The following is a 15,674-nucleotide window of genomic DNA, read 5'->3' as shown; positions in this document are numbered from 1 at the left end:
GGATCTGCTGTGTGACCTGGGGCAAGTTACTCCATTGCTCTGTGCCTCTTTCCCGCTCCTGGATCCTTGGAGAAGGAACTACACGGAAGGCTAGCCATGTTACTCAGTGCATCATTGGAAGGCACCCAGATACCGCAATAATAGGGATGGAATAAGAACCTGAATGGAAGAGCAGCGAATGAGTTGTAAAATGTACAGGTTTGGGGGATGCCACACAAGGGCATGGAGGCTACAGGCTGAGGTGCGCCTGTGGGAGCCGCACGCAGGACTTCAGGCAACGGGCTGAGGATTTGAGGGTGAAAGCAAGGGCACTGTGGGAGGGAAGCTAGTTAATGGTCTCAAAGCTGTAGAGAAGTTGGAAGAGGCACAATGAAGGGGCTGGAGCAGGAGGACTCACACAAACCTGGTGGGGTGATGGGCTGATTTGGGTGGGAGCCACAGAAAGGCTGTCAGGCCTTGTTGGAGCCACAAAGCCCTTGGGAGAGGGGGCTGGGAAGCTATTGAATGTCAAGAGGCAGGCTGTTCGAGGGGGCGCTGTTCCCCCACCTCGCCCCCTCGCAGTCTGGCTGGGGACAGGTTGTTGTGACAGGAACCGTTCTTCCCCGGAACCTTGGCGCTGCAGCGGCTGGGGGAGCGCATTGGGGAGCGGACCCCGAGGGGGTCGCAGAATCAGGCGGCGGAGGCGCGGCCGGGCGGGGGGAGATGGCGGCCGGGGGAGGCGGGGAGCAGGGCTCGGCCGTGCTGGAGCTGCCTCGCGGCCCGCGGCTGGTGTGCGTGGAGTACCCGGGCCTGGTGCGCGACGTGGGCAAGATGCTGCAGACTCTGGGAGGAGAAGAGGGGGTGTCCCGGGTAAGGGGGCCCCCGGGGGAGGGCGAGCTCCGGGTAACCAGGCTTCCTGGGTAAAGGATGCCTGGGGGGAGGGGGCTTTCCTGGCTGGTTGCAGGCGGGTTTCCAGGGTGAGGGGTTCCCTGGGTACGGGTCATCTGGGGTAAAGTGGGGATGGATCTAAGGGCTTCCCGGGGGAGGGGGTTGGGGTGCGCTGGGGAGCGGGGTGTTCTTGGTAAGAGTTATCTGGGTTACAGTGAGAAGCGCCTAGGATTTCTTAGAAGGTGGGAGGTGTCCTGGTTAAAGGGACCTCAAGGGGAAGGAGGCTGGGGGCTAGCCAAGGGATGCAGAGGGATAGAGGGAGATGCTGGAGATGTTAACTTCGGGGGGCTGAAGGTGTCTGTCGTGGATAAAGGGAGCCCTGAGAAGAGGGTCTAGAGTTCTGAGTAAGGGTGGATGATCCAGTTCAGCGAGCTCTCTTGCTGTGGGTGATCCCGTAAGGTGTGTGTTGGGATTAGAGTGAGGCGCAGCTAGGGGTACTAGATAGACTGTAATTGGAGGGAAATGCCCTAAATAAGAGGGTGAGAATCTATGGTTCTCTGGAGTAAAGAGACTTGCTCTGGGCTGGTGCCCCATGAAAAGGAGGTGATGGTCACTAAGGGAAGATAGGGATAGCATTTTGGTTTGGAGGTGGATGGGAAGGGCATGATGCAGAGGAAAATTTAGTTGGTTTTTTTTGGAGGGACAAATTTGATGTTGAAAAGTGCTTATGCTCTGGGTAATGTAGATATATGCTGACCCTGGAAAAAGGCTCGAGTTGTACTTCCGCCCCAAGGATCCCTACTGCCATCCTGTGTGTGCCAACCGCTTCCCTACCTCTTCCATGCTGTTCAAGGTAAAGAGGAAGATTAGGAGGAAGCAGCTGGAAGCTGAAGGAGAAACCCAACAGGAAGTCAAGTTTGAAATGGAAGTTCTTGGGGTTGTCTCCACTGTTTACAAATTTCAAGGTAGTAATTTGATCTGCCTATGTGTGTGGAGTAGTGACTAGCAGTTCTGGTGGGAAAAGGGCAGTGCTCCCTCTTGCTTGAGTCCAACAAACTGTGTTCATAAAACTGTGCATGTCAACCGTACAACATTGGTATCTAAGGAACTCAATGTGTGACCTGGATTTGATACCATCCCACTTCTGTATTGTGACTTAATAACACATTGTCATCTCTGGTGTTGTATTAGATTATACTATAATCCAACATGTTTTATAATGGATGCACCTATGCAGGATAAAGGGGAAAAGTTGTATTTTCATGGACAGTAATGTATTATTGTTTTTAACCTTTAGTTAACTGCTTGGCAGGTGTTTAAGATAAGGAAATATAAAGTATTATGCTTGAAAAATGAAAGTAGGACAAGGTTTCCAGAGTGCTTTTATGAACGCACTATCACCAGGGTGCAGCTTCCCGAATGTGAATTAATACCTAGCTGAGGAATCGGCAACCTTTGGCACGCAGCCCGTCAGGGAAATCTGCTGGTGGGCCGGGACAGTTTGTTTACCTGCAGCGTACATAGGTTCATCTAATTGCAGCTCCCACTGTCCATGGTTTGCCGTTCCAGGCCGATGGGGGCTGTGGGAAGCGGCGCCGAGGGATGTGCTGGCCACCGCTTCCCGCAGCCCCCATTGGCCTGGAACAGCAAACCACGGCCAGTGGGAGCTGCAATTGGCTAAACCTGCAGACGCTGCAGATAAACAAATCGTCCCAGCCTGCCAGCGGATTTCCCTGATGAGCCGCGTGCCAAAGGTTGCTGATTCCTGACCTAGCCCATTTAACTCAGTGCAGGAAACAGCATCTTCCCAGAGGTGTCTGAGGAAAGGAGAACTGGGTATTGTGCAGCATATTATTGTCTCTGATACACACCTTTTTATCTTGACTTTTCCCTCCTCATAGGAATGTCTGATTTCCAGTACCTGGCAATGCATTCTGGACCTGAAAGCAAACAGATCTCTATGTATGACAAGATCTTGATGCTCAAACCAGAAAAGGAGGAATTCTTCAATAGGGAATTACCCCTCTACATCCCCCCACCTATTTTTTCACGTCTGGATACCCCTATAGACTATTTCTATCGGCCAGATGTACAACACCGGTCAGTACCTTTTCTTGTGGTGTAGTAAATAGTTACATTGTCTCTTGAATGAATAGATAATAGAAACCTTTTACTGGGCCAGCATATCACTTATAAAATCTGAATTTTCAAGTTCACTGGGAGGATATCCCTGCTTCATTACCTGAAGAAACCTCTTGTAGTATAACTGACATGGTTCGGTAATAAAGGATCTTTCAAAATGGCCTATAAGAAAAATTGAAGGGGTTAGATGATCTTGGGGGGTCATGTTGTTTGTATCAGGCAGTGATCATGACCAAAGCATAGGATGCTTTTGTTTTGTTTCTTTGTCCAGAGTCTATCTGTGTAATTGAAATGAGAAAAAAATAGATTTAAAATAACCAGTATCCCACTGAGCGAATGTTTTTTTAATGTGGAATCTGTGCTCTTTCAGAGCAGCATTTTCAAATATTTCAGTCATATGCCTCATCAGGGCAAACTGCTATAACCGATACATGCCTTTGTTATCTCTCTTTCCATGTTAGCTTTGTTTGTTTCAATACAATCTGGACAAAAATACTTGGAAGGTAGCATGGGCTAAATGAAGCTCTGAAAGTCAAGAGCTCTTCCACTAGCAAGCTTGTGGTCTTGGGCAAGTCACTTCTTTCTGTTTCCTTATTTTTGTTCTGAAATAACTGAGATGATAATTATAGTCACCTGCACAAAATAGGTCTTACCAGAGTGGAGATAAGGGGTTGCTTAATTGGGGCTTGTGGCCTATTAAGTTGTTTCTGGTTTGAGTTTCGTGGACTTCCTTTGAATTCGGAAAAAAAATGCCATTGTCACAGAGATTTAAAAAAAAAAGGAAGAAATAGGTAGAAAGTATACTGTGGGGAAGTAATCCTGCACTAGCCTACTGGGGATTGAACAAAGGAGCCCCGTGGAGAAACCTTGCATTGTGTAAGAGAGAGCCATTGATGGGATCATGTTTTGGGAAATAGCACGGGTGGATAGCACTGTAATCTTGCCTCACTTTGCTTTCAGGCAGTCTCAAAACAAACATCAAGAATAGTCTGCAGTATCCTAGAGAATTGTATGTAAATGTGGTTCTTACTGGAAAAGTATTAATGTGATTTCAAATCTTATTGTGGCAGAGGACTTCCATCTTGTGGCATTCAAGGTTTTGAGAAAAAGGAAGGATAGCCTCATAGTCAAGGTTGTGGACTAAGACTCCAGAGACCTGGGTTAATTTCTCACTCTGGCACAGACATCCTATGAGATCTGGGCAAATCACTTGTCTGTGTGTTTCAGTTTCCAATCTGTAAAAGGGGGATAATAGCACTTCCCTACTTCACAGATGTTTGTGAGGGAAAAATACATTACCAACTGTGAGGTGCTCTGTCACTACATTGATGAATGCCATATAAGTACCTTAGATAGGTTTTTCCTTCAGAACTATAAAGAATTATGATCTCACCCGGGTTTACATTTTCCATCCTGTGCATTCTCTTCCCTAAAAGCCTTCTGTCCACTTTAAACCCAAACTAAAACTATAACAAAAGAAATCTTTTAGGGTTTTGTTTTGTTTTAAATTTCCACTCTTCTCCCACTGTTGAGATGCAGCTTGAGATGATTTGGCAGCTTCTTTCTCTCTCTTCCCCGCCATAGAAATCTTGGTGGGTGAACTGAGAAATCCCATTTTAATAGCTGCTTTAAAGCTTTTTGTTTCATCAAACACCCTTGGAGGGCTCCCAAATGAAACTTTGGGTTGAAGGTCTGTTGCATCTAGACACAAGACAAAATTCCCACTTCTCCCACTCCTAGGACTGGGAGTTGGACACTGCATGGTAATGTGAAGTTGTACTGGTTAGGCCTTTTGGCTGGCTTCCATGTGTTTCCAGTGGACTGGAGGTTGATGGAGAGTGGTGCAAGTGCACATGCCAAGTGTTGCTAAGGTGGCATTCACTGGAACTGTTTGCTTCTGTTACTTTGTTTGTTTTGCCATCAATAACAATGAAATCTGTGATGTCTCCCACGAAAAACAGCTTTATTTTTCTCACTGTTGTCCTTCATTTGGGCTAAAAAGTGCAAATAAATATGATTGGACTTCGGGATTGCATTTTTAACTGCTCCATTGCCTCACCTCTCTGTTTCTCTGTACTCTTGATGACTGTAGCAATGGGAACATAGAGACCCGTGGAGGCTAAGCCTGCCTTTGTGGATTGAAAACTCTGATTGAGTGACTAACATGTAATGCAGAGGTCCCCAAACTCTGGGGCACGCACCCCTGGGGGGCATGGAGGAACATTCAGAGGGGCACAGCGGGCTCGTGCAGCCCCCATGGGGGGGAGCGGGTAAGGAGTGCCATCCAGCCCCACCCCGCCCCCAGCTCTGCTCCGGTCCTGCCCCCAGCTGTGGCCCCGGCTCCCGGCCCCGCACCTGTCCCTGTCCCCAGCCTCAGTGTAGCTCTGCACCCAGCCGCAGGCGCGCCTGTGGCTCCATTCCCATCCCCAGCCATGGCCCCTGGTTGCGGCTCGGGGGAGGGGGAATGCAGACCCTCAAAAGTTCGGGGACCACTGGTGTAAGGTTTGTTTCAGTTAAAATAAGTACATGGAAGCTCTGTCTTAGGGGTATTGGACATGGATCATAGTTTTCTCATTCGAAAAGTGATTCTCAACTTTTTCACTCTGGACCACTCCATAAGGGAGTCTTTAATGGTGACCTGGCTTGGACTACCCAAATCCACATTTACTTGGGACCCAAATATCTTCCTACCCTAATCCTGAGCGGCAAAGGGCTACTTCAGAAACCTAGTTCAACAATTCTACCTAATGTCATTCCCCAGCACCAGTTTTTCTAAGACAAGAAAATAAACTTAATTTCCACGTTTCAGTGGAAGCCACTAAGTGTAAAAGAGAAGGAGGAAGAAAGTATGACTAATACTTTGCATTGCTTCTTAGGGACGGCTACAACAATCCCCAGGTGTCTTGTGAGAACCTGATTGGCCTCAGCAGGGCCCGTCGACCACACAATGCCATCTTTGTGAACTTCGATGATGATGACATCCCGACTAAGCCGCTAGAGCCTGCAGTGCAGACCTGGAAGAAAGTGTGCACCAATCCTGTGGATAAAAAAGTGGAGGAAGAGCTGAGAAAGGTACAGGCCAAATCTCGGGGGAAGGGACTGGGCCAAAAGCAACTCCAGTGCACAGTGTGTGGGAGAAACTTCACAGGCTGCCTTCAGTTAATTTTTTGACTTCCCGGAAAATTGCTGTCTGCAAGGATTTATTTTATAGATCTGTGTTTAACATTATTTACCGGCCTCCACAAAGGATTCTCAAGACTGATCAAGGTGCCGTAACATAAATGTGATGGTGAATGATACAGTGTGGTCTGATCATTAGAGCAGGGAACTGAAAGCCAGAACTCATGGGTTCTGTTTCTATTTCTGCCTCATATGTGCTGTGTAATTTTGTCAGTGTTTTATCCCCCTCTCTGTTTCTTGATCTGTAAAATGGGAATGATAACACGGACGTACCTGGTGATAATATTAAATGTTTGCCAAGTACTTGGAAATCTTGAGGTGTAAGGTGCTACAGAAATATTAGATCCCCAGGATGCTTACAGTTCTCCTTGCCAAGAGTTTTAGGGTTCTTCGTGGTTTTATGAAAATTCTATTGGAGGCAGAAGTAAATACACTGAAGGATAGGGCATGGCTTAAACCATCAAGGAGAAGCTATAGTTATTCTAAGTTACTTGAAACCTGAACAGCCAGGTGGTACATCCATTACCGTCTTCCACTTCCCCACATATTTTAAACTTTGAGTTAATTAAGTGATCATAAATGTGAGATGTATGGAATAAAAGTTTGTCAGGAGCAACTCTGTTAAAGGCAGTGGATGTCATGGGTCTGAAACTCTACCCATAGTTCTGAAAATGTATCCTTTTCATGTGGGCATCTATTGCGAAACCATATCTTTCAGTTTGCCTGAGCCTGACCAGCTCTCAGGCCATTCAGGAGCAGAGCCCATTTATTGTATTGAATTTTCTGGTGTGTTTTTGTTGATGGGACAGGTCACTGCCTAGGGACTAAGCTGAGACCACTGTTCATTTCGTGTGCTACCCAAGTCAGTATTTGAGCCTGTCTCTTTAGAGATGAAAGGCAAGCTTGTTCCCTCACTGTGCCAACAGCCCTTAAATAAGGCCTATTTTTACCTTTCTCTCCATTGCCATCATGCTGCGCTGTAGAAATGTTGCTGACCGCTTTTAGTCTGCGCCAGAGGCTATAATAAAAAGCAGATTCCAATTAGGAAATCAAAATTGGCATTAGTAACCCTTACTCTCCACTTTGTGCGTTTCTTTAGCTGTTTGAGATTCGTCCCGTCTGGTCTCGGAATGCTGTAAAGGCCAATATCAGTGTCCATCCGGACAAGCTTAAACTTCTGCTACCGTATTTGGCCTATTATATGGTGAGTTTCTTTGTATACCTGCTGTGTAGCTTGTTCTTATGAGTCAGGCTTGGGGGCAAAGGGATGAGAGGACCAGCTGGATGTCTATGGACAATTCCTAGTTATCTACTGTTCAGATTCCACTGTCTGGTACCCAAAGCTTTGCATTAAATATCCTTAAGGAGGAGTTCCAACCTTTTTTGGGAGGGGAGGGGAGGGGAGGAAAATCTTGCTTCCAAATGGAACCCACACATAGTTGCCAATTAAAGCAATGAGCGATGCAGTGGCTTTGTGCTTCTATTGGTTCTGGTCTGCCTTGCAGTTATAGTAACAAATGGTCAAATTGACTGTCCATTTGGAAATGCTAGCAGGAGCCTTCAAAAAAAAGTCTGCTGTGAGCTTTGGACTTCATTTCTGAAATCCCAACTATTTGCAGCATGTAGCCTTCCTTTGCCCAAGGTTAGATGTGAAATGAATGTGTTGGAAGGGGGAAAAGAGGGAGGGAGAATCTGTAAAATAAATAGTTTGGGGAAACATTGTAGTGCTCATTAATACACTGCATCTCTGTACTGTCCCTTGTAACCACTCATACTGTATCCGTGCAGCTCACAGGTCCCTGGAGAAGCCTGTGGGTTCGATTTGGGTATGACCCCCGGAAACATCCCGAAGCAAAGATTTATCAAGTCCTGGACTTCAGAATTCGCTGTGGAATGAAATATGGTAAAATGCCCAAGCAAGACAGACTCTCTCTCTGTCTCCTCGTCAGTCTGTCTCTGCAGCTCTTCTGTCATCTCTTTCCATTTGTTTTTAAACCCTCAGAGCCTCTTTCCTCAAGCTTTTTGTTTGAAGGAAGGTGCAGGAGTGGAGGCCATATCGGTCATTGTTTCCTTCCCTAGAATCTATGGGGGCATCCAATAACCCAAGTTAGAGGAGCAGAAGGGACGTTTATTTGGCCACTGGGCATATTCCAGGCCTAACAAAAAGCTACTCAACTTCCTTCCTCCATATGTTCAAAACACAAATGCACCTCAATGGGATATCTTGCTATCTTCCCTCCCACTCCAGGACTGTTACAATTTCAGAAGGGGGAGACATTTAAAATGCCACCAAAGCGTTCATTTCTTTGTCATTTCTTCCATTTCCAGAAGGGACAAATTGGGTGACTGTTACAAGGATGACTTGTCCATCTGGCCAACTAATGCTGGAGAAGCAATTTCTTTTAAAACAAAACAACAAAAGATTTAGTGCCACCAGCTGGGAAAGCACATAAGCCTTGTGCAAAATGGAGGAATGTGCATTATGAACTCAAGAATGCATTTGCCTCTTACCCGTTCTCATCCGCCCTGCAAAAAAAAAAAAAACCCCATAGTACCCTATCAGATGCTATAGACAACACAGTGAGGGTTTATGATTTTTTAGCTTATGCCATTGCATGAGGTTTTGGTTTATGCCATTGTAACACATCTGGGGTGTGTTGTTTTTACCAATTCATTTGGCCTATTTAAGTTTAGTGCAGTGCTCAGCTCTGTACAAAACACCTCATTATATTGCTTTTTGGTACATTAGTTTCATACGTTCCCTGCCATAGTTTTACATCTGAGATGCAAATTTAGGTCTCTCTTTTTGGGTGTGGGGGGGTTTCAATACAGTAATGATTGTGCCTGTTCTTCAAGGATCTCAGAGCTCTTCACAAAGTACTAAATCTCTAAGTATTATTATCCCTATTTTACAAAGGGGGAAATTGAGGTTAAATGACCATGCAGTAAGTCAGTGACAGGGCACATCTTCCCACCTTTTCATGTTAAATAGCTTTATTTCCCTGATCTTTCTCCCTCTCTCCGTCCCGTCAAAATCAACACATGCTATTGGTTGGCTCTCCTTTCAAACCCCAATCCAATATCCCCTGTTATAAAAGCTGGAATATTCTACGGGATGCTGGTCTCTGTTCAAAGACTGTTTTCTTTCTTGGCCTCCAGGTTACGCCCCTAGCGACATGCCCGTGAAAGCAAAACGCAGCACATACAATTACAGTCTGCCCATCACTATCAAAAAACCAGGTATGCTGAACAGGCAAAGGGGTTGAAAAGGGTGCACAGCTTAACTTGGCTTCTTCATTTCATCCTTTTGTTGCTGTTGATGCAGCTTATTTCAGTTGATTATTGGGGTTTCCTTTATCTCAGATTGCGCTATGTATGTCCTATTAAAACCCGTGGAAGTGTTGCCCTTTGAGGGATGTCTTAACACATGTCTGGCTGATGGAGCCAGGGGTAATAATGGGAGGTGAGAGATCAGAAATTAGAAAGGAGTCTAGTTGAATGAGGCCATATCAGAAATACTTCCCAGTAGCTGCAGAAATGGTCTGCCTGCCACTACAGCTGCCAAAAAACGGGGTAGAGGGAATGAAAAATGAACATTTACAGTAACATTTGCTATGCTGGCTATTTTTCTGCTGCCAACAAAGTTGAAGTGAAGTAGAGAAGCCGCTAAAACCCTGTACTATGCCATGAAGTGCAAAATATTGTGCAGTTCAGGAATCTTCTTCCTTTATGTCTTTCAGTAAGTCACACAGTCAGTGTACAGGACCTAAAACATGGGCTGGACACATCGAGTACATCCAGGGCAAAAAAACCTGCTTCCAGCAGGTACAAACTTAAAGTAGGTATTACTCTCTCCTACCAAGAGCTTGGAATGGTATAATAGGAGGGGGATCTGTTATGGTTTGTCACTCTTTTGGGGGCAGTGTTGACTCAGATGGACTGTGGACATTGATACAGATACAGATTTTACTTGGAGCTGCAAGTGACTAGCTAAAAAGAACTCTCTGTAAGTCTGAAAGCTTCTCTCTCTCACCAACAGAAGTTAGTCCAGTAAAAGATATTGCCTCTCTAGCTATCCTTATGGTATACTGGGTTTACCTGGAAAGCCAGTAGTCATCCACATCACTGCAAAGTTTGCTGTTGTTTTTGTGTCTTTTCTAAGTATGGAAAGTCATACATTCAGCCCTTACCTTGAATGTGACTTACATTGCATTTCAGGAAGCAGATTGTGGAGTGCTATGAATAGCAAAGACTTAGGCCCATTATGGTGCATTTTCAGATTGCTTTGTAGAATCCAGTAAAGCAAAGGAAATAAGGAAACGGGATAGTCTATACTTTCGCCATTTTCCTGTAATGGCAATTTCCCCCCCCCCCCCCACTGTTTTGAAGTAACAAAGTATGAGTGATCGTGTAACTGTTAATAGGTGTGAATGCTTTTCTCCACAGAACTTTGCTGTGTTAGTTCTGATTGCTGTGGCCGGCAGGTTGCAGTGCAATTCTGCTGCATCCATACTCTGACTTTGTCCTCTACTGCACACAGACTCACACGCTCTCTCACACTCTTCCTGTCAGGGAACTGAACTCGTATAGGAAATGCCTGGATCCTGAAATAGCTCTTAAGGAAGGATCTCTACTGTGTGGCTATGCTGTACTGTTGCCCCATGTCTTGGGCGTGGAAATGATTTGCAATGCCCATTGAATCTTTGTCTTTGTCTCCTGCTAGGACTCCATCTATATCTTCCAGGAAGGAGATCTGCCTCCATATCGACAGATGTTCTATCAGCTCTGTGACTTGAACGTGGACAGGTACTTCACCTGGATAGCTGGATCTTTTGACCAAGGGAGATTTTGCAGATGCTCAGAGGATTGATTGCAAAGGCTGCCGTTTGTACCCAACCTCCTATCTTTCTCCTTGACCCTGATACTTAGGAGATTCCTAGTTTCTCAACAGACAGACTGTATGTACATTGGAAATTCCTTCCCAGTAAAGTTGTATGAGCTACCAAAATATACTTTCCCAACATGTGTTTTGGGAAACCATTGAAATCAATGGGAAAAGTCCTATTGACTTCAACAGGAGTAGGTTAGGCCTTACTCCCATTGGATAAATATTTAACCCGCAAAAGGAAAAACAAATTGTCACATAATTCTGGGGAAATGCATTGTTACTTTAGTTTGGATTTTCATGTACACACATATACCCCTATAGGTTTAAAAATATACACTACAGACACTTAATGTAACCAACAACTTGCCATCACATTTAGAAAAGCACATTTTACAGTCTTATCATTCCCCTCTGCATTCATAAGCTGCTTATAATGTTACAGAGGGATAGGGTAGAGCTAGTTGAGGTACAATAGGCAAGTAGAACAAAGCAGCCAGAGAAACCTACCTGGGAGAAAAAGCATGATCTAGTGATTGAAGCACAGGCCTGGGACTCTTATTGGTTCTGCAACTGATCATGCAATCTGTCGCCTCAGTCTTTCCTTCTGTACATTGGAAATAACTTTCTTACCTTACAGCGGGCTAGCGAGTAGAGCTGAGCGAAATTCGGCATTTTTGCCTTGTGGGAAATTCCGATATTTAACAAGTGTTTTCATCTCAGTCCGGGACAAAATGTTGGAATACTGAATTTTTTCACAGAACAAAATATTCTGAAAAATGTTGATTCTCTATTGTCTAAACATTTGAACAATCAAACTGATTTGAAACAAAATGTTTTGGGTCATTTCACCAAAATGAAATATTCCAACTTGGATTGAATCAAGCTGAAATGAAATATTTGGTTTGATTTTTTTTTTCACAATAAAAAACTGAAAAACTTTGGCAAAATTTAATTTTTCCAATGAAAAATTTCAGTTTTGCAGAAACTGCCTTTTTCTATTGGAAAAGTCCCAATGAACTCTACAATAGAGGTCTTATGTTCGTGACATGCTACGAGATCCTTGAAGGGAAGCACTACAGACTTTATTACTTAATCTGTTTCATGAATGCAACCCTGAATCACTCTGACTTTTCTGGTTGCAGGCCTTCCAGTGAAAACTATAGCAGGAAGAATTTTAACTCCTGCTAGGGCCACTCATGCTGGACAGGTCATAGAGCAGAGACCAGATGAAGAGCAGTCCACTGACCCTCAGGTTGGGGATTGAGTAATAGGCCAACAACATAGCCTCGTAAAAAGTTGAGTTATGGAAACACAGCAATGTGGTCGTTCAGGCAAACAGCACAATTCATTGGGATGACGGAGCTTTGTTCGTGCCCTACGTGATGTTTGACGGCATAGGAAGGATTCAGATCTGGTTGCAGGAGGCTGACTCTTTTCTTGCCTGCTATTTAGCTTACAGAAAATCATCCATCGGAATGATGGCATGGAGACAGAATGCACAGAACGGGATGGGTGGTGCCTTCAAAAGACCAATGATGATCTGAGGGATACCATGTCTCTGATGATAAAGCAGATCATCAGATCCACAAGACCCGGTAAGGATGGCTCTGGGGTTTTGAGCATTGGAGGGTATGTTATAAAAAACAGTTCCAGACACTATGGGGCATGTTGTTGGGAGCAGTTGAGTCACAATGTTGCACTTTGCAGTGGAGCAATGAACTTATCTGTTCATTTCCTGCTGTAGATCCCCTTCTCTTGTGGTAGGAGACTCAGTCTGCCTGGTTAGATGTAGGTGCTAGATCCCCTGGTTCTTCACATGTAATGTTATTGTGATGTCATCAACCTGGATACCTGCAGGACACCTGCTCTTCTTAAAGCAGCACGTGTTAGGCCATTGGAAAAAGACCTAAAACTCTGTGGGACTGGGGAAAATGTAACTAGATTTTGCCATTTGAACACCAGCAAAGTGATTGGAGGCATGTGAGTATGAAATAGTTGGGGGGTAAGAACCTCTCAGCTTTGCCTTCCCAATGGCATAATTTCTAGGTTTTAAATGTCTTCGTTCCATGATACTCTTGCTCATGTTTTTATAGTTGTTCAAATTGGTGGCATCTGGATCTTTTCGTTAATGTGTTTAATTTAATAGCATACTGTAATAGAGCAAGGACAGGAGAGGAAATTCTCTTGTCGTGGTCCTGGGCCAAACCAATATCCCAAGGAATTAGGTTAGTCTCAGTTGGAATGAGATGCACGATCGCTCTAAATGCAAAACCTCCTGGCCTTGTTCTGTTAGAATTCCTGGCACAGGAAAACTGCTTTTGTTTGATTTTTGATTTGGTTTCATTAAGGTGCCTGACTGTAACTATGATCTGCACTTTTACATCTTCTGGCTGGCTCTGTTAATCTTATCTGCAAACACATCCTCTGTTTTAGTGAGGAGGGAAGTAATGTTGACATCTTTTCTTCTCTCTCTTTCTGACTAAGCTCTGTTTTCGAGTACGTCGAATGCTGAAGATGGCAAAGAACAGCTGACGTACGACTCTGGGGAGGAGGAGGAGGATGAAGAGGAGGACTTCAAGCCTTCTGATGGGAGCGAGAATGAAATGGAAACAGAGATCCTGGACTATGTGTGACACAGTGAGCGAGCAGGATGAGGCTGCATGGGACTTTTGTTCCTTGAGCCCTGGGGGATATGGAATCATGACCAGGCTTTCGGGAAGATGCTAACCAGACACATGGCACTGGATATGGTGCTAGCAGTTGTGCTAAGTGCTCTGAAGGTGCAGGCGCTAAAGATCACGTTTTCACAGTGTTGGTGTGACAGGCATTTGTAAAGATGCCATTGTGGGGATGCTGGCCCATGGCCAATCCCAGGCAACATGCATGGCCGGCATTTACTGTGGCCATTTTTCTGGTCAGAGTGGAGCTAGATGGGATTTCACTTGCTTTAATTTCCCTTCTCGCCCTGCGCTTACAAACTGCAACATCTGATCCCATCATCAAAGGGATCTATACTTCCCTTTGAGACAATATAGGTGTTCCTACGACAGCCACTGTGGCGGAATGTTAGTGTATTGTCTCCTCTTACCAGAAATTGAGAGTCTCTTCATCCTTGCTAGCTCAGATATGTCAGAGACTTCAACAAGTGCTGAATCCAACCCAGATCACAGGTGTTCCACTGGCCTCTTGAGCCCAAAGTGTTAACCTTTAATTAGAACCATTCAGGGAATGTGTGGAGGTCACACAATTCTAAACCTGGCGTCTGGGTCAGTGGGAAAAACTTCAAACAAAATTAATTCTGTATCGAGAACTGCACGAACAAGGTCATTGCTGATTCTTAATCGAGAGGCTCTGTAGAGTATCGTTCTGGCTGGCTTAAATCAAATGTGGAGTCTATCCAATGGGACATGTGCAGGTATCTGTAATAATTTTGTATATGCATGAGAAGCAAACAATAATTTCCCTTGGGGAAAGTCCAGGTCCCCATGAAACATAACGTCTTGTCTATTTTTCAATAAAACTCTTCCTTTTTCCAGTAACACATTCTTTCATGGATTTCTGTGTAGATATACATAGTACAGCCAATATCCTCAAAATGATTTTGAGTCAACAGAAACATGTTGGTAAACTGGACATTCATTAGGTAAGTGATTCTGATTTGAGAATTTTAACTAAGAATTGGATTAAAAGAGTTCATCTAAACTGACTTTTACTTGGTGGTCAGATATAAACTGAGACAAAGATCCAGGTCAGACTGGGAATTCACTTGAAGTAAGTAGAAAAACCTGAACTGGATTTCTGTGTTTGTTCTTCCCCGTAAAATGCACCGAGTGGGTTCACATCCTCAGCTCGATGGGTAAAGGCAAGAGAGAAGTTCAGGAAGGCATTCCATACCTCGCAGTTGCCTTTTGCTCTTCTGAGTGGGAATAAAATATTGACTGCATCTTCTGCATTCAGTCAGCTTGAGAAGTTGGAAAGAAAAGCAGGGGGAAGGAACTCAAATTAGAAGAGACTTCCAAGGCAGCGAGTAATTCACTTCTCCATGATGATGTATGTTGTCCCTGCCAGGCAATGTACTCCCACAACTTTGCAGTCAGCAGACAGCTTTTGATTCTGCTCATCAAGAGAGAGTGGGGGGGACAGAAACACAAAGCTTCAGATGCTTGGAGGCTGGGACCTCTAGCCAGGAACATGCTGTTGCTTGCTGAATTTCTGGCATTCGATCAGAGAAATTAAAGATCTCTTGGGACCGACTGAGTCTTATATTCTCCAATCAGTGCAAGATTGTTGCCTGCCTGCTAATGCATGGTTTAGCCTAACTTTAAATGTAACGTACATGGATGGGCGTTCTTAAGGAGTCTTTCCCCTTCCCCCATAGAACTGTTATAGACCTGGAATTCATGATAAGGTTGGCTTCCAGCCCATAACAGCAACAGCTGGAGGTCTCTCATACGCTAGTGCCAGTTATCTACATTTTCCACCTTGAAATGAAAGATTTGGCTGCCGACAGGTGAATTGCAGGTGTGTGCGATCTCCAGTGGTGCACACGGCAGCGTGCTGGGCGTTACGCAGAGCTGCGTGGGCATATGCCAGTATC

General features: G+C 44.8%; 1 protein-coding gene across 4 annotated transcripts; it reads left to right on the top strand.

Moving 5' to 3' along the window:
- Nucleotides 1–701: 701 nt before the first annotated feature.
- Nucleotides 702–14,616, top strand: GTF3C5 (general transcription factor IIIC subunit 5). Of its 4 annotated transcripts, XM_054007090.1 has the most exons (11): nt 702–849; nt 1,613–1,832; nt 2,769–2,967; nt 5,886–6,081; nt 7,289–7,393; nt 7,978–8,092; nt 9,349–9,429; nt 9,930–10,027; nt 10,913–10,995; nt 12,530–12,672; nt 13,562–14,616. In XM_054007090.1, exons 1-11 carry the CDS (start codon nt 703–705, stop codon nt 13,708–13,710), a joined length of 1,536 nt encoding a protein of 511 aa, XP_053863065.1. In that variant the 5' UTR covers nt 702; the 3' UTR covers nt 13,711–14,616. The 4 variants fall into 4 exon arrangements, with proteins under 4 accessions (XP_053863065.1, XP_053863066.1, XP_053863067.1 ...); XM_054007091.1 differs by lacking the exon at nt 702–849 and having other exon boundaries at nt 1,663–1,720; XM_054007092.1 differs by lacking the exons at nt 702–849; nt 1,613–1,832; nt 2,769–2,967 and adding an exon at nt 5,055–5,279.
- The last annotated feature ends 1,058 nt before the right edge of the window (nt 14,617–15,674 follow it).

This window comes from Malaclemys terrapin, chromosome 17, assembly GCF_027887155.1.
Source record: "Malaclemys terrapin pileata isolate rMalTer1 chromosome 17, rMalTer1.hap1, whole genome shotgun sequence".
NCBI lineage: Eukaryota > Metazoa > Chordata > Testudines > Emydidae > Malaclemys > Malaclemys terrapin.
The sequence above is the reverse complement of the archived record's forward strand: the minus strand, read 5'-3'. Positions and strand labels throughout refer to the sequence as shown.

Coding starts and splice junctions, on each gene's coding strand:
- GTF3C5 (XM_054007090.1), top strand. CDS start 703: ATGGCGGCCGGGGGAGGCGGGGAGCAGGGCTCGGCCGTGCTGGAGCTG. Junction 850..1,612: donor GAGAAGAGGGGGTGTCCCGG/GTAAGGGGGCCC, acceptor TGGGTAATGTAG/ATATATGCTGACCCTGGAAA. Junction 12,673..13,561: donor CATCAGATCCACAAGACCCG/GTAAGGATGGCT, acceptor TTTCTGACTAAG/CTCTGTTTTCGAGTACGTCG.